The sequence below is a fragment of the Danio rerio genome, chromosome 4 (genome assembly GCF_052040795.2).
Source record: "Danio rerio strain M-AB ecotype USA chromosome 4, GRCz13ab, whole genome shotgun sequence".
NCBI classification, from domain to species: domain Eukaryota; kingdom Metazoa; phylum Chordata; class Actinopteri; order Cypriniformes; family Danionidae; genus Danio; species Danio rerio.
This window is the reverse complement of record NC_141024.2, coordinates 17,362,282-17,389,562: the sequence shown is the minus strand read 5'-3', so window position 1 is coordinate 17,389,562 and position 27,281 is coordinate 17,362,282. Positions and strand designations below refer to the sequence as shown.

Here is a 27,281-nt window from a genome sequence, read left to right as displayed (position 1 = left end):
ATGATAATGTTTCTGTGTTTAATGACTTTGGACAGAGTTCTAGCTCCAGAAAGATTACAATTTCTATAAGCCTTATTAGTCAATACACATATTGTGGCCTTACAAAATTAATGGCAAGAAAAATAAATGCATGAATGGTTACACAACATACTCAAAAAGGATGTTAAAGAGTAGTTATATTTATCATTACAATAAAATGGAGGGTGGCATGTGTAATTTAATGAACTAGGCCTAAATTTTCCTATTATTTATTTTTTATTTTCTTATCTATTTCTTATTCTATATTTCTTTCCTTCGTTGAAGCAGATGAGTAATCTGTGTGTTTAAAACCTCCAGCTTCGCCTCTGTAAAGTGCGTTGCCCGTTTTTTCTCACCGTGACTTTCTATGGTGACTCGTGAATTCGGCGATCTACTGAAAATGCCTTCAGGTGTGTGGCGTGCACGCGCATTAACCCGCGGTTATCTTCAGAAGGTTGATTTAACTAACTCTTGTCACCTGTTTTGGAACCAACATACTCGCGGTAAGCAGGTTTTGGGTAAATCAACCGAGAGTTTAGGTTTTAGCAGATGGTAAGTTAACCCAGCTTTCTGGAATACCCCCCAGGTCTGTCGTTCTCAAATTCCTCATATCAGTAAGGGCATCGCATGTAGTTGTAGCAGTGGATCGTACGCAGTTTGCGTAGCGGCGCACGCTCAAATTCTGCTCGTCCACGCGTCACGCGACCACGCGCTCACTCTCACCGGTGCTCGGCGGCTCTCACTGCCCTTCCTGCAGCTAAGGACTTTCATTTAACATTCCTGCAACAAATGTATGTATATATTTGAATGGCTCTTTTATTGCTTTGCAGCTAAGTTAAATAAATATTCTTGATCTGCGTGTTTAACACGCAGCGCCGTCACGCTGCGATGCAAAACAAGTGTGGTTGACATTGAAGAGGAGAGCGCAAATCTGCGGTTTAATGATGTTTGCAACACTTCCGTGCGAGACATCCTGGATTTTAAAAACTACTGTTGTATTTAAACTGAAGTATTTATGAGCCAAAATATTCGATGAACGCCGTTTGTGTTTGGTGAACGCGTGATCATGGAGGAGTCGATTGTAAGCTGAACGTCAGTTTGGCCTTGTTTAGGATGATCTGATGTGGATGAAGGCCAAATTACGAATGTATGATTAACTCGAGACGCTTAAAATAAAACTAGATCGGTTATCATCATCATCATTAACTTACTTTACAATTTACCTGATTGTTTTTGGACGCGGTTGCTGCATCCCTATCGTCAAGGACGTCAAAAGGACGCTTGCGTCATAATAGGGTTTATGCATGCTGAAAGAAGTTTAAATATTTCCCTATTTATAGAGCTAGACTAATGCTAATTTATTGTGCACAGCTCTAACAAGCTTTCTATTAGTTCAGTCTGTCATTTAAAACAGTATATTCACCGTTTTGTCATTATGCTAGCATTTTATATCGAATTTAAATAGTTTAAACATTTAATAAGATGTGGATTTGATAATGAAATGGTTTAAATTTCTATTCAAACCATAAACTTACGTTCTAATATTTGTGCAATCTGTCCAGTCTAATTCAACATTAGATAACGACGTTATATATTGATATTTCAGATCAGTGTTTACATCTAATATTTCTAAGCTGTTTTAATTCATGTAAACTTCTATGGTAGTATTTTCACTATCTAGTTATCTGTAGTGGCTTTCAAAATATAAATGTATTTTTAAATAATTAAATGCATAATCTTATTTAAAATACATTATTTATTATTAATTTACAGATTTATTATTAATTTAGGTTTGGTCTAACCAAATAAGAGTTTACAATGCTTGATTTCATGAATGTGGTTGAGCAGTCTAGCCTCGAGTCCTGTTTAGGCTTTATGTAGTGTTTTTCACACCAATATCAGATAATAAAATGATAGACTCTCCATTAACTAAGTTAATTACGTTAGGTAGCAGATAAGGTTCACAGATAACGCCACATTACTGTGTGCTATACTGCCCAGGGAGCAGACCTTTTATGAGGACAATATCTAACATTTTCTAGATCATATCTAACGTCCAACGTAATCCACACCAGTCCACTGAGGATTAGTGTCACAGCGCAGCACTTTGTATGTGCAGCTCATAAGCCTTATCTGGGTTTGTCTAGTCGACTGTAATAAACTCAAATGATAAGAAATCTGACAAATATAAATGTTATTTTTACCTGCCATCTATAATTGTATTTATACTTTAGTTTGTTACTATTAAATGGTGTTTTTGCCTTTTGTGTTTCTCATTGACTAGAATGGATTTATGTTGCCTAATTTGTGCAGTGTGTTGAAACACTTGATCAGTTTGTCTAGATTAAGCAAGCGAGGGGCAGAGTCATGTGACTCCTGAAGCTAATTTCATTATCAAACGGACCTCTGTTGGAACCCAGGATGTGGATAGTTTTCCCATTATGGAGTAATGGTTTACACAGTGCAGATAACCTTATTACCTTGACCCAGCTTTGATGTTTGACCGTAACCACTTTAACCCACTTAAAGGGATAGTTCACCTAAAAATGAAATTTCTATCATAATTTGTTTACCTCTTCTTGTTTTATACCAGTTTGAGTTTCTTCTTGGGTTGAACAAACAAGAATAATGTGTTGGAAATTAGTTTGACAGCCACAGTATTTAGTTTTGTTTTTTTTTCTTTTGTTTTTTAATGGACGTCAGTTGCTTCTGGTTACTGATAATCTTCATCAACAGAAACATCATCTTGTGTTCAACACACACACAAAACAACTCAACCACTTGAGGGTGAATTCATTTAATTTTATGTGAACTATCATTTTAAAGTTTCCATCGCAGCCTTTTTCTTTTATTTATGGTTTATGGGTGGTATACTAAAGTCAAAGTTCACTTTATTGTAAATTCTAATTATAGAGAATTGAAAGTTATTTTCAGACCCTGTGTGCGTACAAATGAAACGCACTCTACAATATAAAATGTACAAATACTTTTAGTAAATCTAAGAGAGAGGTTACAAATAATTACGGTGTACAAATGAGGGCCGATGGAGTGAACGGAGTGCACATATTAATATTTCTCATTGTGAGCATGCTCTGTCCTATTCTTCCAGCGGGATCATGGCCTCAGTAATGCAGAAGCTGATCACTCCTCTGGCCAGCGGCCCTGCTGAGCCCCCCAGGAACAAGGTTACTATTGTTGGCGTGGGGCAGGTGGGCATGGCCTGTGCCGTCAGCGTACTGCTTCGGGTAAGAGACACTCAGTTATCCTGTTTATGCTTTAACTACGAGTTTTGATTGTATTTGTGCTTTAAAAATATTGGGTGTGTGAGAGACTGACATAATTAACACTCTTTTTGTGTTAACAATTTAAACACCACTTTGCTGAAGTTGTTTTTGTGCTGCAACATTAGCATGTTTGAGCCTGTTGTGCATCAATAAAATCACTAGTATTTGGCAGCAGGTCTTTGTCTTGAATGATTCACTGAATCATTCATACTACATATTCATTTAGAAATCAAACAAGGCACTGTTAGTTTACCAAGTTTGTCTAAACCTTACTAATTCAGGAACAAAACCCTGCTTGGTGGCTCTGAGACATGCACATGTCCTGCATTAGGTCTAAAATGCGACTCCACTCTTTTGAATAATACTGAAACTGAGTATCATTTGAAGTAATAGTTTTAAACTGGTTTTTTTTTTCCTCAATGTTGTAGGAACTTGCAGATGAACTGGCTCTGGTTGATGTTGTGGAGGACCGACTGAAGGGAGAGATGCTGGATCTGCAGCATGGCAGCCTTTTCCTCAAGACGCCCAAGATTGTGGCTGACAAGGGTGGGATGCACTTCCTTTTGATTGGATTGACTATTAAAAATGCTGACTTTTTATAGATAACCTTTTATTTTATTATTTATTTTGTACTTTTTTATATTATGATACATGGGTTTTAGATGATAGAAGCAACTTGTATTCAAAATAGAAGCAACTTTCAAACCAAGCAATTTATATAAACACTTTGGTATGGTTCACACAAAAATGAACTTTTAAAATGGGATTATTATTATTACCCTTTAGGCCCCTATTATTGTTCCCTTTTTGTATGTTTTTTTAATTTTCCCCCATGACCATTACAACCACCCTGTATGTTCAATTTCTTGCATAGGCTTATTTTGTTTAAGACCTCAGTGTATTTATCAGGATCCACTAGCAGCAATGGTGCAACTTGCATTTTCTGAATTACCAAGGACCTCAGTTTAAGCAAAAAAAAAATCACAGAATTCACAAGTAAATTAGCAGCAGATGCTCATTTTGGCATGAACGATTCTTTTTTTTTTTTTTTTTTTTTTTTTAGCCCATTTTGAAATCTGTATATTGAAATATTTTGCCTTCATCAAACAGTTCTATAATTCCTAGTCATGTGGGTTTTGAGTGGCTGTGATTTGATGTTTATTTTTTTTGGGTTGATAGACTACTCTGTGACCGCTAACTCTCGTATTGTGGTGGTGACGGCTGGAGTGCGTCAGCAGGAGGGTGAGAGCAGACTGAACCTGGTGCAGAGGAACGTCAACATTTTCAAGCACATCATCCCTCAGATTGTCAAATACAGTCCTGACTGCATTCTCGTCGTGGTGTCCAATCCAGGTGACCAAAGCACTTCAACCTTCGTCAACAAATTAGTTTATTCTAATAATTGATTCCTCAAATACCCTGGTGACATTCAATATAGTAGAATTGTGTTGTAATTCTAACATAACATTTGTGTTTATAAAAAATAAATAACATTTAAATGTAAATTATCTTATTTTTTATAAAATTTGCTTTTATAATCATTATTGTTTTATTATTATTATTATTTTGACACGTTCAGTGGACGTTCTGACCTATGTGACCTGGAAGTTGAGTGGCCTGCCAAAGCACCGTGTCATTGGCAGTGGGACCAACCTGGACTCCGCCCGCTTCCGCTACATCATGGCAGAGAAGCTGGGCATCCACGCCAGCAGCTTCAATGGATACATTCTGGGAGAACACGGAGACACCAGCGGTGAGTCAAGAGGAGGAAAATTAACCAGAGAGAGGGGCTGAAGAGCTGCTAAAAAGAATATTAACATGGACACACAATGTTAATCCGACTCTAATTTAGTTAGTCATCTATATTTATGTTTTTGTTCTTGCAATTCAATTTTTTTTTGTTTGTTTAATAGTTCCCGTATGGAGTGGTGCAAATGTGGCTGGTGTCAGCCTGCAGAAACTCAATCCTGACATCGGCACAGATAAAGATGCTGAAAACTGGAAGGAAGCTCACAAGATGGTTGTGGACAGGTAAGAAACATTCTGTAGTGTGTATGTGCTCCTAACCTGCAGTTGGGATTATACATTTCATAAATGGTTTCATTGAAAGCAGTGCTTTTGAGCAGGTGAATAGCTATAGTTTTCCTATAATTCAATTTAATTTTATGTACAGTTGAAGACATTTATTAGCCCTCCTGTGAAATTAATTCTTAATGCTGTTTTTACTCCTATTTTTCTTCTTGAGGAAATGTTTTTTTTTCCCCTTTTGGGCTGGAATTTAAAAAACAATAATTAAAAACCAGTCGACATTAGTTCCCTTTAATTTTTCTATTTGCTACAGAACAAACTGTTGACCAATGACTATCCTAGCTAAGACCTGAAATTTATGCTGAACGCTAGTATTTTGCTAAATAAGTAGTAAAATGTAATGCACTGTCTTCAAGGCAAAGACAAAAAAAAAAAAAGTATTTGTTATACAGCACCTGGCAAACGTTCCTACTCAAAATGGTTCAATCTGTCAAACTCCAAAATAATATAATGCAATGATTCTCTAAACTATTTTGAAGTTTCAAAAATGTTGTTTAGTTTAAACGGAATATGACTGTGAATAATGATAGCAATTACAAACTTCTCTTAGTGCCTATGAAGTGATCAAGCTGAAGGGATACACCAACTGGGCCATCGGCCTCAGTGTGGCTGACCTGACAGAGACCCTGGTGAAGAACCTGAACAGAGTCCACCCCGTGTCCACTATGGTGAAGGTAAGCTGAATTTACCACGCTTCCATATCCTCGCACCTCACTGAATCGATAACCTCCTCTTCAATCTGACCACCAAGTTACTCCAAAATGTCAGCATTGCTCTAGCAATCTAACTATCACACATACTTTTTCAATGCCCTGTTTTGAATGTTATCAGATAATGATTTTTATCTGGGGAAACATTAAAATGAGTTGTTTTTAAATGTGAATCCATCAAAATTAAATCTTGACAACTCTCAAATTGTCCAGTACCTCCTTTTGAACATAAAAGCAACGCCTTGCTTCTAAGTTAATGACTAATGGCAAAGAGAATGGGATCCACACGCTAGAAACAAACTCTGTGAAATTAGCTCTAATGTTGGTTAAAAGAACCTGTTCAATTTGTCACTTCAGGATAAGTTTTTAATACTTCAAGATCCTCCCCAATGCTACATTTGTAATGACACTAAATAATGACAATCAATAATGTTCTAATAGATTGTGTTGGCTTTAATTCTGAGCGATTTTCATTTAATATTTTGTTGGTTTTGTATTTATTTTAATTATTTTTAATAGGCACCAATAATCCAAATGGTGTTGGAGTTTTTAGACAAAATAAATTGTAAAATGTTAATATAATTTATATATTTTATAATAGTGGTATACCTTATCTCCGCATGAAAATAGCCATAAAAGCTGGCATGGTGTCAAACAAGCATAAGTAAATTAACAGTTTTTATTTTCTCATTTAATGTATTTTACAATTGTTTGTCTTACTGTAATAACCTTTTTTATTATAGAGAAGTGTTTGTTTTTTGCAAGGGAATATCCAAAAATGATTCAACTCCATTGCTGACCTTCTTGTCTGTTTGTTCTACAGGGCATGTATGGCATCAACGAGGAGGTTTACCTGAGTTTGCCCTGTGTGCTGAACAGCAGCGGTGTGGGCAGCGTCATTAACATGACCCTGACCGATGGAGAAATCGGCCAGCTGAAGAGCAGCGCAGACACTCTCTGGGGCATCCAGAAAGACCTGAAAGACCTGTAGATCAGTCATGGGCACCCACTTTTCCTTTCCATAACTCCATTCACACTCCTTCACTATCTTTGCACACACTCTGAAATCGGCTCTGTCATTTCTTCTCACTTGCTTTTGGATATGTTTGCTTTGAAGTGTTTTTTTTCCAGTGGTGTTTTAAAGTAGGCATTGTAATCAAAAATGTGGAATGTTCCTTCTTGTAAAGCGAATGATCAAAGGGAGCATCTTTGAACTTGTGTGGGCAATGAAGAAAGAAGCAACACCTCTCTTATGTCTGGACATAATTTAGCAAGATCATTAGGGGACGTTCTTGTGTCTTTGTGTTTAAGTCAAGAGGAGAAGAAACTGAAGTGTGGTCCATACAAATGTATTCATTCTTCTGAATCGTGCTGTAAGTGTTGGTCATGTTGATGAGGGTGTGTGTAAGATGAAATTTAATAAACTAATGAACCAGTTCAAATCTCTTCAGTTTTGATTTTTTTTTCTTTCTTTTTTCCCGGGTAGTGACAATTTGAACCATGTGGTAAAAGCCTTTAATTAAATTAGGCTTAAATGTAAAATGAATGCTTTATTTTGAACAATAGTTGGACTAGTTAGTTGACTCACTATATGTTATGGCCAGAAAAATTATATTACATCCGGTTAGAATAAAGTTTCAACCTTAGTATTTATTGTAATTACACTCATGTATAGATGGATAAATTATACAGTAATTTTATTTATATATATATATATATATATATATATATATATATATATATATATATATATATATTATTATTATTATTTTTTTTTTTTTGCAGTAATTCAACATTGCAAATTAAATGCAAATTGTTCTGTTTAATTAAAATAAAAATCACAATTTCTTAAACTGGTGAAATGCTCATTCCTGAACTAATTTTGTTAGTCAAATGTTTAAAACCGCTTGACTAGCATACACGTTACTATTAAAATAAGTGTGTGAATAATGGAAAACTTGATTGTGGAGTGGGGGGCAATTGCAAGTTAACTTAAATGTAAAATGTAAATTATTTCTAAACATTTCAGATATTCCTTTCTTTTTCTTAACGAAGTATTGCCATGTACATAACACTTTTTTCATTGGTTTATTCTTGATGTTGATTTCTTTCGTTTTTGCATTAAAACATTGGCATTGTGTTGTCAAAAAAGAAAAATAAGTCAAATATAAACGTCTGAAAACATGGTACTTTTTTATTAATGACAATATAGTTATAGATTTATTCTATGAATTACATGTCTTCCAATTTTTAAAATATAAACTTTGTAATTTTGTGTATTTTGTCCCGTTTAACAAACCCACAAACTTTCAACAATAAGTTAATAAAGCCATCAAACAATATAAAACGTTTATTGCACAAATAGGCTACAATAACTCAATAAAACAAAGTGCGCTTTCTAATTCCATAAAAGCATAATAACCGGCAAAGTGTGCCTGAATCGTAATTACCCCAAGTTTTCAACCAAGAAAATCGCATCCTTCTGACGAAAACTTGAATTTCACGACGTTTCTAATTGCTTTCTCAGGTAAAGCATCATTGGCAGCAGGTGCTTGTGTTTGAGTCTGTCAGAGTCGCTGGTTGTCGCTTCGTTTCTCTTTCCGAATCGCAGCCCAAACGGATTGTAGTTGAATTTACTGCGTGCTAGTCGATGTTTGCAGGATATTTGACTCGTTTCGTCTTTTTCCTGGATGAAAAAGCAAAGACTTGCGTCGTCAGAAGCGCTGGGCTCCTCAAACTGCCTTCGCTCCATTGACAGAAAACGCGGTTTGGGGTCTATAAAGTAAGATAATCCTCTCATTTAACGAGTTTTATTAAAAAATTATTTTAATTACAAAGCATCACCTTACCTGGCATAGGCTCTGGTGTGTCCATGTCAGTGAGTATTGCTCTCATAGCTGTAGACTGACTGACCATTGCAGACATGAAGAGAATCAGCGCCCTGGTATTCATATTGCTGAATTGTAGAGCTTATATGAAGCACAACTGAGCTCTCTTCAGTGAACAAAACCCATTCTCTGCTGTCCTCCTTCAATATAAAGCAGGCTTGGTGACATCCACTGACCTTATTTTACATGGATGACTGTCCGTGGCGAATAGGACCTCCCTGTATGCCTCATTCAGAGCATTTAACTGGTAAAATGTTACATTTTGTTCTTGGAAATCCTGCAGTAAATTGTACACTGCAATTATTCAAATAGGTTTTGCTGCAGAACCCACCAAAAGCACATTATGTTTGTTTTTTCATACACATCACACATTAATTTCAGCTTTCTCTCATTCTGTGACAGAGAAAAACATGATATGAAAGTAAAATCAGGGGCTTGCTGCCCGACAACATGAATTAAGTCAGCCGTAATGGTGTACAATCATGGTAATTTTTTCAGCAGTTGTTTGTAGGGAAATGCAGTAAACCTTCAGTGTCATCTTGCCTTCAGCATGGTAATAAGATCATGACTGGACATCATAAGTAAAATGTTCCTGGCGGACGAGACAGCACTGCAGCATCAGCGTACATGGTGCGAGCACAAATTATGTAAAAGTGAAATGTTTTTGGATGATGACAGTGGAGGACTGATATAAACCTTTTATACTCTTAGCCTCCAACCTTCTAAATGTACATTTATCAAAATTATCCAAAAAAAATGATTGATAATGAGTTTTAAGTAATAATGACTTATGTCTTAATGTTTATAGATTAAACGCTATAAATTATTTTTAGTGCACATTTCTTCTTTGATATGTCCAATGGTGGAAAGATTACTGAAAAATCATACTTAAGTAAAAGTTTCATTAATTGCCAAAAAAAAATGTTGTGCAATTAGAGTAAAAGTATCTTGTAAATATTACTCAAAGTATGAGTAAAAAGTAGCCCTTTCAAAAGTACTTAAGAGTAGTGAGTATTATGCTGTAAACAGCTGATGAGTTTACTTGTAGTTTGTGGATGTGTGTAAACGTAACATTCTGTACTGCATTTATTTAATGCCCAGCAGGCACACATTGTCATAAGTTGTTAATATTAGGTTAGATTTAGGTTGTGATGTCGGGTGACCAAAATTCAACGTTATTTTGATGTCTAATTATGATGCCAAATGACGTTGACATTTTAGGTTGTGTTAGAAAGTGACCAAAATCCAACATCTTAAACCAACGTCATATTGATGTCAGATATTGACATTTATTCGGTATGGCAATCAAAATCCAATGTCTGATAGACGTCATAGTGGTAACGTCCACACAACACCGAGATGTAACATCATTAGACGTTGATATTTGGTTGACTTTTAGGTTGGACATGGATGTATTGGCTTGACACTGGGTTCTGGCATCAACCTGATTTTTAATTTCTAAACAAAATGCAATGTCCACACGTCATTGGGGTACAACATCAATCTGAGGTCATCTTGAAGTCTTGTGCCTGCTGGATGTTTAAGTCCTTTTTGGTCTTCATACAGTAAACCTTCATCATCTTTTAATCAGTGACATGCATATAAACAGTCTCTGGGTCAATGCCTGTAATGATTTTGAACATCGTGGATACTTTTAATTCTTCCAAACAGTTTGCAGCAATTATAAATTGCAAGTGTCTTAAGGTTGTTTATTATGATGTGATTTACTTTCTATGTCTGATTTGATTGGACAGGAATCAGTCAGGACTGATTTTTCTAATCCCCATTGACAGGAAAAAATAAAGTAGTGACTGCAGGTTGAAGGAAAGTAGTGGAGTAAAAGTAGCGATACTGCACTAAAATGTGCTCAAGAGACAGGAAAAGTACACATTTTTAAAACTACCTAGTAAATTACAATTCCTGATAAAAAGTATTTGTAATTGAGTATTGAGTATTTGTAATTTGTTGCTTTACACCACTGAAAATCAGGGGCGCAACTGCACATTTACTGATGGGTATGCGGCTTCAACTTTTGCGCGCCCCCCTTCAATCCAACTATATTTTATAACAGGCAAGTGATAAAATGTGGAAAATATTTCCATCAATAAATTAAAGATATTTTTTCATAAAGATATCAATATGCTTAAAAAAATACAGTTTCGCAGTTCTGAACACAACTGAAATAGTATGAAGTAGTAAAAGGTATAATTACATTTAACATGTTAAGTCGCAAAGAAATGCATCTCATACCACCCCAAATTTCTTCTCAATTTAATTTTCCCTCACTAAATGATTATATACCTTGACACCTTGACTAGCCTTGCTTTTGGACTTTTTGTACTACATTTGTCAAAACAAAATGATAGACATGGGAGTCCTAAAGGGCAAAAGAACATTGCAATTTCTTCTCACATGCATACTGTGAGAAGTGTAAGGTCTGTCTTTGCAAGAACAATTGACTGAAACAACTAAAAGTTAAATAAAAAAGACTGTCAAATGTTTAGTGTAAAAAAAAAAAAAACAGAAACAAACAAATGTTCTATTTAATTGAAATGTTATAACTTTGTTTGTAGCTAAAATTAAAATAGTTTTGACCTAAGAAGTTACCAAAAGGCCTGATGAATTAATATGATACATAATAAATTCATAAAAACATGTATATGGTATGAAAAATTATTTTTTAATTTAATAAAATACAATATTATACGCATATAAAATGCTAAATAAACATTTTTAACAAATATATATATATATATATAAAAAGCTGTGTTCTTTTAACCCAATTTCAATTCAAACATGGACAAACAAATGGGTTAAATTTTCAATTAAATTTGTTGTCTGTCTTTCTGTCATCAACTCTATTTTGGAATTTCAATTTTCTCAGATTTACCTACCTTGTGCTTTCTTCGCAATATAATGGTTTTACATTAATTGATCTCCTTTATTTCTACATAGACCCTAGACTTTTCAGTAGGAAGTGCATTTTATCCATAAAATTACATAACAAATGTTGTCGTTCAGCAGCTAAACGTTAAACAGTCAAAGACGTGCGTCATAACTCCTGTGTTTACTTTTTACCCTTCATCTTTGATATTTTTACAGAAGATCGGATGATGGATGCATAATGTCCACGCATTCCAAACACATTGAAATATCCCATTTGTGACCCAGAATCATAATGAATGTATCAAAAGAGAAATGAACAGTAATGGCTATACTGTATGTGCGTGTGCACGTGCCCTCCCGGTCAGAGGGGTTTGTGCAAAGAGGCCAAAAACCTCACCTTGATATCTGTGGACTTCAGACTGCCAATCACTGTGCACATGCTTTTTTTTGCCTTTTTTTTTTACTTCGCTAAAGGTTAGAGGAAAAAACAACTCTCAGTGTCTCCAGGACCTCCAGGCGCTATAGTAGAAACACAAAATTGAGTATTTTTAGGGTCTGTTTAGATGGTTTAAGGTTTCTTTAATTATAAATCCACCCAATAATTTGCAATTCCAGTTGAAGGATAAAACCGCTTCTTAAGAGTTTGTGCGATGCGACTATCCAGATCTTTGTCAATAACATCATTAAGTGGACTTCCACTGTTTGAAGAGGAAAGTCTACCTGTTGAAGATCTCCTGCTCTTTGAGGTTGCGTGGGAAGTCACCAATAAAGGTAAGAATTTATAATACTGTTGGTAGGCTTTCAGTGAGCACTTTTTTATTTTGCAGTTTCATTTTGATTGTGCATAATTTCCAGTAATATAATTTTGCTTAAGAAAAAAAAGTTTGGTAGCATTTAAAGAGGTGGTTCACCCAAAAATATAAATTCAGTCACTATTTTTACTCTACCTCCACTTGTCACAAACATTTTTTAATTTCTTTCTTTTCAAAGAAGCTCAGACTCCAAAAGGCTTGGAACCACTTGAGGTTTTAGGTGAACTATCCCTTTAAGATTGGCAAAATTTTGAAAGAAAGCCTGTTCAAAGCAAAGCTGCATTTATTTAACAAATAAAGTGTATTGTAAAATATTTTTCAGATTTAAAATCATTTTCTACATGAATATATTTTGAATATAATTTATTTCTGTGATTTAAAGTTTTCTGTGTGATTACTTCAGTTTTTAATGTCACGTTAACTTCAGAAATATGTTTGATATATTTATTTGTTGATATATTATGATAAATAATTAATGGTGGTCAGTAATTAGTTATATGTCTTAATATTTTCTTTCATTTTGCCTCTTAATCAAGTATTCTTTGTGCAGAATGTTCTTTTATTTGAAATAAAATTTTGCACCAGTATAAATATCTTAACTGTTACTTGATTAATTAGTTCTTGATCAATAAAAAATGGCATGACTCTTTAATTGGTAGATAAGAAAATCATCATAAATATGTAGCAGCAGTTATTTTCAACATTGATAAAAATAGTAAGAAATGGCATATGATTTCTGAAGGATCATATCACTGAAGACTGTAATGATGCTGAACATTCAATTGAATAAAGTGTGTCTTAATATACATAAATTCACATAGAATAATTTTACTTACAAATGTTTTTCACTCTTTGTTTTTTATTGTAGTTTCATATAATTATAAAAGCAGCCTAGCTGAGCAGACATCTTTCAACAAAAACAAATCTGTTTGCTAAATGTTGCTGTATGAAATCTGTATTTGCTTTAAGACAAAATTGCTAGATAGAGTAGGCTTTACCAACCTAAATTAATAAGCCATTTTGTACTATTAATGTTAATTTTACTTCCACGAAATAATTTGTAGATGTCCTATAAAAGTACCATGTAATTTAATCTGTTAATGACATTTTAAGAGGGGGAATAAACAAGCAGACATTTTTTCTGACAAGTGCGTCCAAAACAATCCATTAGAATTATAATTATGTTATTGACACCTTAAAATTAGTAATTCATCTGTCGTTTTTATTTGCTTAGCCATTTACCAAGCATGCTTTTTAAATTTATTGCATAATCTTAGCAAGAAAGTAGTTGCATGTTTTTTCCCTTGAAAATGCTTTTGACCTCAAGACTGTTCACCTTAGTCAGAAGGCCTGAAAATAGTTCAACGACAGAGCTGCTTTTTTTCAGTAAAATGCATATTCTATCATATCAGCAGGGCTGTAAAGCAGGTTAAACATTAAGCTCCAAATCAATAACAATTTCAGACCTAAATATATTTTGTTGAGTATCAGAACACACCAGATTATGCGTGTTCGCATGTATTCAATGAGTTGAAAATTGCTTTTGAAACTATACAAACTTTAATGAGCATTCTTATTTGTTAATGGGTAAAAGTTTAGATGTTCTGTTTTGGTGTTCACATGCAATCAAATTTCCGACTGTAATTTTATATACATGCATAAATCCAATCCTCTGCTTTTTTAAAGAAACCTTAATCACGAACAAAATGCCAAAATATAAGTAACTAATGTTATATTGTCATTCATCATATAGTACTCTATTTGACTCACAGTACACTAAAAATGAAACTCTAAAAGGGCTGTTGAATGCATGATTCCTATTGGCCGATGAACATTCTAGGGTATGCGTTTATTTTCAGATAAATACACAGCTCTCGTAGTTCCAGACAGGTCTTGACCACATTACAACATTTCCATACCATACGATTTCAGTTCATTTACAACCTGCAACTGTCAAAATGCAAATTAATACAAAACTGAAGCCTTAGGATGAGATGCATAAGTCTTTGGAGATGCATCAGACTTCAGCAGTTTGGGCCAAACCTGACAAACATCTTCAAATGCAACATTTAAACAGTGTGATAACCATAGGGGAATTATTGACTCCAGTCTGTTGAATTATTAGAAAATAATGTATGAGTGTGCATTAGTTTTCCGATAATTCAGCAGATCATTTCCAGTTATTCCTTACTTATTCAGACCTGTCCATTTTAAAATAAAGGTTTATAAACTGGTGATTTCATTGTTTGTTTTAAAAGATGAAAAACTGATAAATGGGTTTAAATGACAGTCATTTCTTCTAAATTGACTATTTATTTGTAAATTATACCGGTGATCATACTAAATATTATTATATTTTGAACTAACTTCAAAATCATTATAAAAAATGATAAGATTTGTGCTCAGAAAAAGATTTAATTGCAGAAAATACATTGTAACGTACAAAAAATTGTCTCATGCTTGCTTTAATGTTTAAAAATAGCCTAGTTTGGGGATCAATTACACTGTTAACCAATGTGACTTTTGCCTCAAACAAACAACTAATTTGCTTATAAATAGTTGATATAATGTTAGGTGTGGACAGGATTAAATAATCTGAAATCTGGACATGAAAACATTCTAATAATATTCTGCTTAAAAGCAAGAAGATAATACTATGGTGTTCCCGTTTTTCATTTATGTACTCTATTCTTTATTCCCTCCACATGTGCAGTGGGAGGAATTTACACTGTTATCCAGACAAAAGCAAAGATCACTGTGGACGAATGGGGTGAAAACTACTTCATGATGGGACCTTACTATGAACACAACTTCAAGACTCAGGTGGAGAAATGTGAACCTCCAAACCAAGCCATCAGAGCTGCCATGGACTCCCTGATCAACAACGGCTGCCAGGTATATCCTGCATACAGTCCTATCAGGAGGGGAAATTAGAAAAAAAAAGTAAAAAAAAACTGTTCTAGCTTTTGACACAGAGGATGTTTCAAAAATGGTATCAATGCTAGATGTAAATGAAAGCTTTTGGGTGGTTTCAGTTGAGCATCTTAAAGGTTTTTCCTTAATTTGGCCACCAGATGATGCTAAAGAATCACTTTGGAGAGGAAAGGATTACAATTTTTGGAGGATTTATCTTTTTATCTACAGCTCTAGAGGCAGATTTGTTTCATTTTCGTAATTTTACAAATATATATATTAAATATATATATTTTGTATATAGCAACAGATTTTTTTTGTTTTAGTGCTGGTGGGCAGTGTGGTTATATACAAAAATATTTTAATGGATAGAAATTGTATATTAATAGATGAATAAGAAGTATAAATGTAGATGTATGTTTTGACTGATTAAAAAAATCCTATTAAATTCAGTATTTATTTAAAATAAATTTGGCTGTGCATTTGTGCCATTTCCTTAATTTTTAATTAGTTTATTGTTTTTACAGTTTGAAATATTTGTAGTTATTGATTATTGATTATTTTAATTGTGAATTCCTTCTCATTTAGAAAATAAGACATGTTTGGGTTTTAAACAGTTTATTATTTCATTATTTAACCTCTGCATACATTTTAACATTATTTCACCCATGTTTTAAAAATAGCTTTTGTTAATTAAGATAGATAGTAATCATTGTGTTTTTTTTTTTTTTTAGATTTTTTTAATATGTACTTATAGTTTGAAATTACTTTTATTTTAAATAGTTTATCAACATAATTGGTTTTAGATAGTTTACTATTTCACCCACCCATGCATACATCATAACATTTTTTCTCCCTTATTTTTTCCTTTTTTTAATAGTTGCCACTTTTTTGCATTAAATATGCTTTCTAGTAATATCAAAAAAAAAAGTATTGTTTCTGGTTTTAGTTTTACCCATAATAAGCCTGATTTTAATTTAGCAAGTTTAAATAGGGGAGATATCTACATTTAATTTACATAATGTTGCCTGAGTGACAGTATATTGGTTTGTTTTAATGATTTCTACCTTCCTCTGTCTGCATGCAGGTTCACTTTGGCCGTTGGCTGATTGAGGGCAGTCCATATGTGATTCTCTTTGACATTGGTGCTGCCGCCTGGAACCTGGACCGCTGGAAGGGGGATCTGTGGAGCGCCTGCGGCATTGGCCTGCCATATCATGACCGAGAGGCCAACGACTCACTCATCCTGGGCTCTCTGGTGGCCTGGTTCTTCAAAGAGGTGAACACACACTACAAACTAATGCTTGCATTCACTTATAGGCAAGTAGCTGTAGACAAAAACCTTTTTTCACTCCAATGGAAAAACATCCTAAATCCACATTTGTGTGTTTATTTTGTTGCACTTTTTTCTATATTTGTGACTGTATTTAAGTTAACATACATATTGTTAAAGGGTACTTCTCAAAATGAGTTGTTTTTTCTTCCTCCTGCACTGATAAATCTCCAGTTTAGACTTTTCAGTTTTAATCATATCTAAATTCATATCATATCTAAGGCATATATTCATATATAATTTAGTATACATGGATACATGTATACTAAATTATATATGTATACATTTCGCAGTATTTTCTAAATATGAATAAAATTGTGGTGATTGAAAAATCCTGTTAAAAATGTTTGACTTTTATGTCAAAAAATAAAACAATAATTTTGAAAAATTTAGATTTTTGTGCTACACAAACTAAAACTTTGTTGCTGCCTTAAATTTTTAAGTTGAATCAAATCAACTGTACAAGTAATTTCAACTTGCATCAATAATAAAAAACTTAACACATCAAGTTAAAACTTGCATAACTTGAAATGAATAAGATGAAACTCCATTAACCTATTAAAATAAGTTAAAGTAACAAAATATGTTGTTATTCATTTTTGATCAGATTATTTTTACAGTGTAGAATTGTATGCAAATTGTGCATAATTTAATTACATATAGCATAATTTGCATATTTAAATGACGTTTGGAAGTATGAAGATAAATATTAGTCTTTCTTTCTTTCTTTTTTTTCTTTACCCTACTCAACGGCTGAAATATAAATTAATTTGGCGTGACTGTAAATAGTAAAAAATAAAAGTTAAAACTCAATTAACCTATTAAGTTTAATTAACATAAAACATCTTGTTATTCATTACTTTTTGATCATATCATTATTTACAATGTAAAACTATGCAAATTAGTCCATAATTTAATTACATAATTTGCATTTTTAGACAACATTTTAGAAACCCAATATAAAAATATGCAATTCAATCAACTGGGAAAGTATTAAAATGACAATTAGTCTTTCTTTCTTTCTTTCTTTCTTTCTTTCTTTCTTTCTTTCTTTCTTTCTTTCTTTCTTTCTTTCTTTCTTTCTTTCTTTCTTTCATATGAATTGATTTAGTGTGACTATAAGTGGTAAACTCCTGTGACCTGCTGCTGATGTTAAACCTGTTGGTCTCCTCCTGCAGTTAACAGACCAGCTTCAGGACAAGCTCAATGTAGTTGCTCACTTCCATGAGTGGCAGGCTGGGACAGGACTGGTACTGAGCCGCTCCCGAAATCTTCCCCTGGCGACTATTTTCACCACTCATGCCACCCTGCTGGGTCGATACCTGTGCGCTGGAAATGCTGACTTCTACAACAACCTGGATAAGGTGAGGATTTTGTTTTGACACTGAGCATTTGTGATTTTCAATCCTTTTGACTCGAAGGTCGCTCACTGCCAAATAGAAAATAATACAGATATTATATAAGGATATTAAGTATTATATAAAAAACATTAGTTATGAACAGGGGTTTTTAAGCATTCAAAGTATAAGTGTAATACAAATTTGCTTTTTTACTGTACGTTAGAATGTGTCTGGTTTAATTTTCAGTTACACTAAGGCACAATGTATTAACAAACTTTTAGCACAAACTCCTAATTAATAATGCGCTGTAAAGAATAGAAGTAAGTTAGCCCCCCATTTATATATGCTTTTGAATTGCATAGTGGGACCTTGAGCTTTCTTCTTACAACTTTTAACCTTGAAAAGTTTGGAAAAGTGACTTTTATTTACATTTTTAATAGTTTTAAGTGATATATTATATAGAGTTGTGTTGTTTATTATGGTAAAAAAAAAAAACTATTATTACAGACTTACTTCTTATTATTTCTTATACATTATATTACTTCAAACTACTAAAAGGCACTTTGTTAAACCGTAGAGTTGAATTTTCAACACCAAAAGCCAACAGAGCAGAGATCAATCTCCCATATTCCAATTTCAACTGTAAATAAAGAGAAAACACTTGTTAATCACAAAATACGGAAACTGTTCATAAACAGGTATATTTTCCAGTGTAGTTATTAAGGTAGTAATGGGTATTGGGAAGGATTAGGGATTTTAGTAGAACTAAAATGTTGTTTAGTGTGACAATAGTTTATATAGCTTGTCATTCATATTAAGAACGAGAATCATTTAATGACAGATTAAAAAACATATTTAAGAATCACAGACTAATAGGCTTAAAATTTGAATGAATTATTATTTTAGATCTTTACACATATCTGCTGTTTTATAAATCTCTGTTTTTAGATTTTAGTCATTTAAAATATAAAAAATATTATCTCTGTTACACTGAATTATGATGAAACATTATTTCACTCATTGTATTTTCACAAACATTATTCTAAACATTAAAGTACATGCATTACGTGCTATTAATGTGCTTTCTATGTTTATAAAATCACTTTTATGTATTTAATTGAAAGCACCATTCACAAGTTTGAAAAAGTACTATACATAACTAATAATGGTAACACTTTGCATTTACTACTTAATGTATTTACTGAAATGAACATTGAACAAACAATGCATTTGTTACAGTATTTATTCTGCTTTGTTAATGTTATTTAATGAAAATAAAGTTGTTAATAGTTAGTTTATGTTAACTAACAGTGCATTAACTAATGCTAACAACCATAACTTTTTAATAATGGCTTAGTAAATGGTGAACTTTGATTAATAAATGCTGTACAATATTGCTCATTTCATGTTAGTTAAATCATGTTAAATACATTAACTAATAAAAAGTTATTGGAAGGTGTTACTGACTGGAGTCATGATTTTGAATTGATTCTGTGCAAACATAAGAGTACATTACATTTTAAAATAGAAAATAAAACAAAAATAAAACCCTTACTTTAATTTGCACTTATATTACAAAAAATATAAACTATATTTTTAATCAAATAAATTCTTGTAATGTTGTTTAATTATTTGGCAATCATTTTATGATCCCAGAAGAACTAAATGTTTTTCAATACAAGTCATATTTATTAAGGGTAAAAAGAGCTAAAAAGAAATGAGTATTTCAGTTTTCTTGATTTAATATTTTGCAGTTTAATTAGAGGAACCAAAATGATTAATGCCTTTTAATTAATAATTAATTAAAAGACAGAAGATGTACAACCCCTCACATTTTCTGGTATTCAAAGTGCGCCCTGCAGAAATGAGGGCAGTTAGTTGTTGAACTACTGAACACTTATTAGAGGTGGTAGTGAGCAAGTGCAGTGATAATTGGGCCTGTGCAGAAGCATAAAGGTCATCATGCCTGAAGGTTGCAGAGGTTGATTGAGGAATAATTGACAGCATCTTCTGATTTTCCACCTATTGGCCCCTGAGGGACTTCCTTCACCTGCTGATGAGGGGAAACTCTCGGCCTCTTTTAACTTATATTGCAGTCTTTTAATAAAACATGCTCAATTCAGACATGCTTGTTACTCTAACTGCATTGAGAGTGTCATAACTATTATTAATGTTATTAAATAATAATTAAATCCATTGGCAATGTTTTCTACAAACAGTTTTTTTATTTGGTAAAAGTCTCTTTATATAAGTGATTCTATACTTAATAATACCCTTTGCATTTCAAAAAGGTAAGCTACAGCTTGTGAATAGGGTAAAAACACTTACCACCATACATCTTTAATTGATCGATTACAATAAGCATTGTGCATGTTTTTGTTTTCTAAAATCTGATGTTAAAGTATGTCAGTATTTTTGTTGGGTTAATTTTTTTACATTTTTTTTAGTATGTTGTTTGCGTTTTTTTTAGTGCTTTGCAAAAACTAATTGTGATCAATCACATCCGAAATAGAAGTTAATATATATGTGTGTACTGTGTATTTTTATTATATTAAATGTATAACTATATTATAGAAATACACACATGCATTCATTTATGAGAAAAAAGTTATATACATCATATATATCATATCAAGTTATATATATATATATATATATATATATATATATATATATATATATATATATATATATATATATATATATATATATATGTATGTGTGTGTGTGTATATGTAAATGTATATATGATACAGATTATAAATAGATATAAATATCTACTGTATGTAAGAAAATTAGATTGTTTTTATGAGTTTGCATCACATATACATAATAAGTATATATATTAAACATATATTATGTCAAAATAAACTTTTGGATGCGATTAATCTCGTAATAAAAATACTTTGCCCAGCACTAATAATATTGTAAATTAACTTAAAGTTAATAGCAGCTACGCTCTAACAATAACCATTTATTTTGTGCTTTGTACAATAATGTTCTCTCTAATTTCATAATATATTTTATTTATAATTTTGGCATTATTATTTTTAAGAGATTCAACTGATATGGAAATCTTGGCCAATACAGATAACCAATAACTCTTTATATTTGGAAACCAATAACTGATATATTAGCCGATAAATTCAAAACTTGATATGATTTTTTTTTTTTCAAAAATGTATTTCTTTTACCGAAATCATCTACAAATAGTAGAGAAAAAATATTCCTCCAACAACATTAGATGTTGAAAAGTCTGACATTAGTTTTAATTGGTATATTGTCTGGTTGGTGTTTCGAATTACAGTACAAAAAATTGGTTATAAACTCCCTGAACATTTTCTGTTACTTTATGGACTCATCTCTATTGATTTTAGATCGGTCACATTTTAATTTGATGGTCCATTTGTTGAACTTAAGTTACATTGCATTTACATGCCAACTAATTCTTATTAGATTATTTGTAGAATGTTAGGTTGAGGTTAGGGTTAGGGTAAGGGTTGGGGTTGGGGTTCGGTTTAGTGTAAGTTGACATGTACTTGCAAAGTTTATTATAGTCAGTTAAATGTCTGTTGAATGTCTGTATCAGCAGATATTAAGCAGACAGTCTACTAATACTCAAACGGACCATCAAAATAAAGTGTTACCATTATTTCTCATAGAGTATATTGTTTCAACCTACTAAAATGTCAATAAATATCTCTGTTAAACTGCTGAGTTGAATTTTTAACATTAAAAGTCGACAGCAGAGATCAAGTTCACATAATGCAATTCATAACTGTTAATGAACTTAAAATACATATGAATCACAAAACACATTTTTACGGTATAATTCTGAATTGCAATTTGTCTCTCTTGCATAAACTCCTCTAAAGTGTCCATCTGCTACGTGCAGCATGTCATGTAAACGTGCTTCAACCATCTGAAAAAATCCATAATTTATCAGAAAAAAATTGATTTTCTTATTAAGCCAATAACATTCATTTATCAACACATACTAAATATGGCCGCCGATATATTTTGCATCCCTAATTGTTTTCTTTCTTGCAGTTTGACATTGACAGAGAGGCTGGAGAGAGACAGATCTACCACCGGTATTGTTTGGAGAGAGCTGCGGTTCACTGTGCGCACGTCTTTACAACCGTGTCCCAAATCACAGCAGTGGAGGCCGATCACATGCTTCACAGAAACCCAGGTATAAGAAAAGGAACCCCATTTTTAGCAACTGATTGCATTAGAAAACCATCACATCTTCGTGCATGACTCTTGCAGATGTCGTCACCCCCAACGGCCTGAATGTTAGGAAGTTTTCAGCCATGCATGAATTCCAGAACCTGCACTCCATGAACAAATCCAAGATCCAGGAGTTCGTAAGAGGACACTTCTATGGGTCAGAGCAGTTTTAAATCAAAAACACGTCACAAATCAATACAGGACTGTCCTATATTATTTTTGGTGTTTTTTTTTTTTTTACCCCAATGTTAGATGTCTATTTGATGTTGTTTTGATAATAGTGTAGTCACTTGACATTAAATAGATAACCCAGTGGGCAGTTTGATGTCAAAACAACATTAAATTGACATTAAGAATGACAAAAAAATTTGATTTGATGCCAAAACCTTCACATCTATCTGACATCCACAAGTTAATATCCCTTTTGACCATGAAAATACCAGCCTAAAAATTATTATAATACAAGAAAAGTTTTATTCTCCTGAAAAGTTTAATTACAAATGACAAATTTAAACTGGATTCTGTATCCCTACAATGCACGTGAACTACCCTGATGTCAGAACAACATCAAATAGACATCTAACATTGGCATCAAAAAACATGTAAAAAATCAAAACAGGACTGTCCTGTTATAAAGTTTTGATGTTTTTTTATGTTAGATGTCTATTTGATGTTGTTTTGATATCAGTATAGTCAATAAACATCAAATCAATAACCCAGCGGGCACTTGAATGTCAAAACATTGTCAATTTGACATCAGAAATTACAGAAAATGCACAAAAAGCTAATTGATTTGATGTCAAAACCTTGACGTCCATTTGACATTCACACATTGATGACATTTTAACCATCAAAATACGAACACAAAAAGTATTATAATATAAAATGGTTTTATTCATATGAAAGCTTAGATTACAAATTTGCACTGGATTTTTTTTTACCCCAATGTTAGATGTCTATTTGACGTTGTTTTGATATCAGTGTAGTCAACTGACATCAATGTGATAACCCAGCAGGCACTTTGATGTCAAAACGACATCAAATTGACATCAAGAATGACGTAAAAACACGTAAAAAATGCAAATTTATTCATGTGAAAGCTTACATTCCAAATTTACACTGGATTTTGTATCCCTATAATGCATGTGAACTACCTTGATGTCAAAACAACATCAGATAGACATCTAACATTGGCATCAAAAACACGTCAAAAATCAATACTGGATTGTCCTGTAATCAGATTTTGATGTTTTTTGTTTTTTCATGCCAATGTTAGATGTCCTTTTGTTGTTGTATTGATATCAATGTAGTCAGTTGACATCAAATCAATAAATTAGTGGGCACCTTGATGTCCTAAGAACATCAAATTGACATCAAGAATGAGAAATTGATTTGATTTCAAAACCTTGATGTCTATTTGACATCTACTTGTTTTGACAAAAACAACAACACAAAAAGTACTATAACAGTTTATTCATCTGAAAGCTTTGATTACAAATGACAAATTTACATTGGATTCTATATCCCTACACTGTATGTTAACTACCCTGTCGTCAAAATGACATCAAATAGTCATCTAACATTGGCATCAAAAAACATGTCAATGTTGAATGTCTTATGTTGAAAGCTAGTCAATTGACATAAAATCGAGTTGCATTTTTAATGTGTTTTGTGAGGTTATTTTGACACCAAGGTGCCCACTGGGGACACACAGAATAGTGCTTGTTATTATTTTTAAATATCTGTTGTCTTACCGTCAGTCATCTGGACTTCAATCTCGAGAAGACGCTGTTTTTTTTCATCGCTGGACGATACGAGTTTTCTAATAAGGGAGCAGATCTGTTTCTCGAATCTCTGTCCAGATTAAACTACTTGCTAAGGGTATGACTTGCTGTTTCTTCAGAAAATGGGATGTAGTTTAAGTGTATGAGGTTGTTGATTCTCGATTGTGTTTGGCTAACATGCAGGTTCATAAGAGTGACGTTACAGTGGTTGTGTTTTTTATCATGCCCGCCAAAACCAACAACTTTAACGTGGAGTCGCTTAAAGGACAGGCTGTACGCAAGCAACTGTGGTATGTAATTGTTTCAGTATATAATCGTTTTAAGCATTAAATAATGTGTAACAACTTAGCTTATGGACCAATTCTCATTTTAACTAGTGACTTATTACTAGCCTATTCTTAAGATATTGGCTGTTTATTAGTACTTATCCTAAGGCTAACTATTACCTTAATAACAGTTAATAAGCAACAAATTAATTGTTTGGTTTATTATTAGCGAGAATTGAGAATAAACTGACCACTTTATTAGGTACACTTGTTCAATATCACATTAACGTAAATATAAAGGTCTAATATAAATCTTTCACATTTCAAAGTCAATAAATATAGATTTTTTTGTGTGATGTACGATGAAAATGTAATTTTTAAAAAGAGGCATGGCACACAACCCCACCTCTAAACCCAACTGTCATCGGTGGATAAAAAAAACCTACGAAGCTGTACGAATGAGATTGCATGAATTCATACTAATTAGCCACTTAATCAAAACGTTATGAACTGCAGTGAGATAGCATTGCTCTATTACATATTAGCAGGCCCAGACAGAATCTGTGGACATTTTTAGCTATTTCTCTGCAGAGGTTTGTAAAAAACCTGTGCATTTATAATATATATTATTGCATTTACAATGCAAATCCAATTAGATCCAGTTGTTTGGTACACAAAGTCAGTTGCTCATATAATATGTCAACTAAAAAACACTAAATATTACATTATATTACAAACTGTATTGTAAATAAATAATATAATCAGGTGCATATTATTCAATAATATTACTGAAATTAATATACAAACTGCATTAATATGTTAACACACATACCAAAGTAAATAAGTAAACTCAATGATGGGCTAAAAAAATGGTGTAAATTTCTGTGCGTGCAGATTTCGAGTGGGCTTACTTATTAGTACATTAAAAATACAAACAGGTTACCACCTTTTAACTGAATCAACCTAAGTATTTTGTTTTAGAATATGTGTATGTGTATATGATTTAGATTTCTTGAATCTCCCTTTACTCCTTTCTCAGGGACACGGCTCAGTCGGTGAAGGAGAAGTTTGGCAAAAAGCTTTACGAGAGCTTGTTAAGGTCGGTGGTTTCCTGAAACTGAAGTGAAGTAACAGTAAATGTGGTCATCATGTGATGATGATGATGATGAAGTGTTGATATTTGACAGTGTTAACCAGGTGTTGATGAAAGCACTGCTCTTCCTCAGGGAGTTGTCAGCTTGTAGGATAATCATAATGACATTGTGTCATGTCAATAGGTCACTTCTCATGTGTGATCATGAAGCGAGAAAAGGCGTGTGTAAGGCTGTGTGTGTATGTGTAGATCTCCTTTAATGAAGCTCATTTGTGTTCACAGGGGAGAAATCCCAGACATGAGCAAAATCCTGGACAGAGATGATTTCACCATCATGAAGAGGGCCATTTATGCAACACAGGTCAGATTGTGTGATACACAATGCTTACAAGTAGCAAAATAATATTCAAATTAAATAATTGTACAAATAGTCTAGCCTCTGCATACAGGATTGCTGCAGGTTTCAGCAAATTAAATGTAAGACTTTTTAAGACATTTTTAAGACTATTGTGAATGAAATTTAGAGCTAAACGCTAAGGAGTTTTTCGAATTGCCGAGTTGGAAAAGATTTTTATTTGCCCTATCAAACTTTTTTTTTTTTTAGAATACTTTAATAAATGATTATAATATTTTAGTTAATTTTGAGCAAAATATTTTAAATATTGTCAAAACAAACAAGCTCTAGTTGTATATATACACTTTTTTTCTACATAAATGCTTAAAAGGTTTTTAAAAACTATAATAAATGTATGCACAACAGTCTGTCCAGGTCAGCTTCCTAAGCAATAAATACATGGATAACTTTTAGACAAGTGTTATTGCAAGGCATATAATTAAAACATGATGGTAAATAGAGTTAAAGTTGCATTTTAGATGGATTGTTGGTGATTGTATAAGTGTTAATGGCCAGATTGGGTAGCTATACATGACTAAGAAGAGTTAAGTTCAGATCTGTTCAAAAAAGATTTAAGACCTACAACATAATATTTCTGTAAATTAAAGACTTTTTAAGGCCTAAAATTGTGTTTTTGAGACTGCAGACATTTTAAGACTTTAAAGACCTCGCGGACACCCTGTGTATAGATATATAAGGGTGCAAAATTGCACATAATGATTAACAACAAAAATGTATAATAATTATTTATTGATTTTATAGATTTTTTATACCTTGCTAGCTTTGATGTTAATATTGAGTACTGAAAATGCTAGATATATTAAATGGAATATTTATAATACTAAAAATGTTTATTAATGATGTTTAGTATTAAATGTATTACTATTACTACTATTAAAGCTGGAAATAATGCCTTATATGTTCAGTTGATGTTAATAGAGTTGACCACTGAAAATCCTACAAATGTCAAATAAAAAGTATGCCACAAATTATGAATATAGAAATTCAGTTATCAATTTATTACTTTAAAAATAGAAATTTGAAAACCGTAAATCAAATTTTTATTAATTTAATTATGAATTTAGATATATAATTCATGCTTTAAGTTTGTTCAAATAATTCACAAATAAAGTTGAAGTCAGAATTATTAGCCCCCTGTTTATTTTTTCCTAATTTCTGTTTAACGGAGAAAAGAATTTAAACACATTTCTAGTCATAATAGTTTTAATAACTCATTTCT

The 27,281-nt window shown here is 32.6% G+C and overlaps 3 protein-coding genes across 5 annotated transcripts in view; 2 read left to right on the top strand and 1 right to left on the bottom strand.

The window, feature by feature from the left end:
- Window positions 1-741: 741 nt before the first annotated feature.
- Window positions 742-7,535, top strand: ldhba (lactate dehydrogenase Ba). The gene is given in 8 exon segments (NM_131247.1): window positions 742-809; window positions 3,128-3,263; window positions 3,731-3,848; window positions 4,482-4,655; window positions 4,882-5,055; window positions 5,216-5,333; window positions 5,941-6,064; window positions 6,924-7,535. Coding segments are annotated over 7 exon segments (1,005 nt in total). The 5' UTR covers window positions 742-809; window positions 3,128-3,134; the 3' UTR covers window positions 7,092-7,535.
- Window positions 7,536-8,435: 900 nt separating this feature from the next.
- On the bottom strand, window positions 8,436-9,076 carry kiss2 (kisspeptin 2). Its single transcript, NM_001142585.1, has 2 exons — window positions 8,950-9,076; window positions 8,436-8,875 (listed from the first exon to the last, which is right to left on the bottom strand). Exons 1-2 carry the CDS (start codon window positions 9,050-9,052, stop codon window positions 8,601-8,603), a joined length of 378 nt encoding a protein of 125 aa, NP_001136057.1. The 5' UTR covers window positions 9,053-9,076; the 3' UTR covers window positions 8,436-8,600.
- The window catches only part of gys2 (glycogen synthase 2), a 28,039-nt gene continuing 9,353 nt past the window's right edge, over window positions 8,596-27,281 (top strand). The window contains exons 1-12 of one of the 3 annotated variants that reach the window (XM_087246152.1): window positions 8,596-8,882; window positions 9,142-9,235; window positions 12,490-12,645; window positions 15,400-15,581; window positions 16,687-16,878; window positions 18,111-18,296; window positions 22,322-22,466; window positions 22,544-22,661; window positions 24,265-24,385; window positions 24,472-24,578; window positions 25,594-25,653; window positions 25,930-26,008. In XM_087246152.1, coding sequence (XP_087102278.1) covers window positions 12,525-12,645; window positions 15,400-15,581; window positions 16,687-16,878; window positions 18,111-18,296; window positions 22,322-22,466; window positions 22,544-22,661; window positions 24,265-24,385; window positions 24,472-24,578; window positions 25,594-25,653; window positions 25,930-26,008 — 1,311 coding nt within the window. In that variant the 5' untranslated portion in view covers window positions 8,596-8,882; window positions 9,142-9,235; window positions 12,490-12,524. 3 annotated transcript variants of the gene reach the window in all.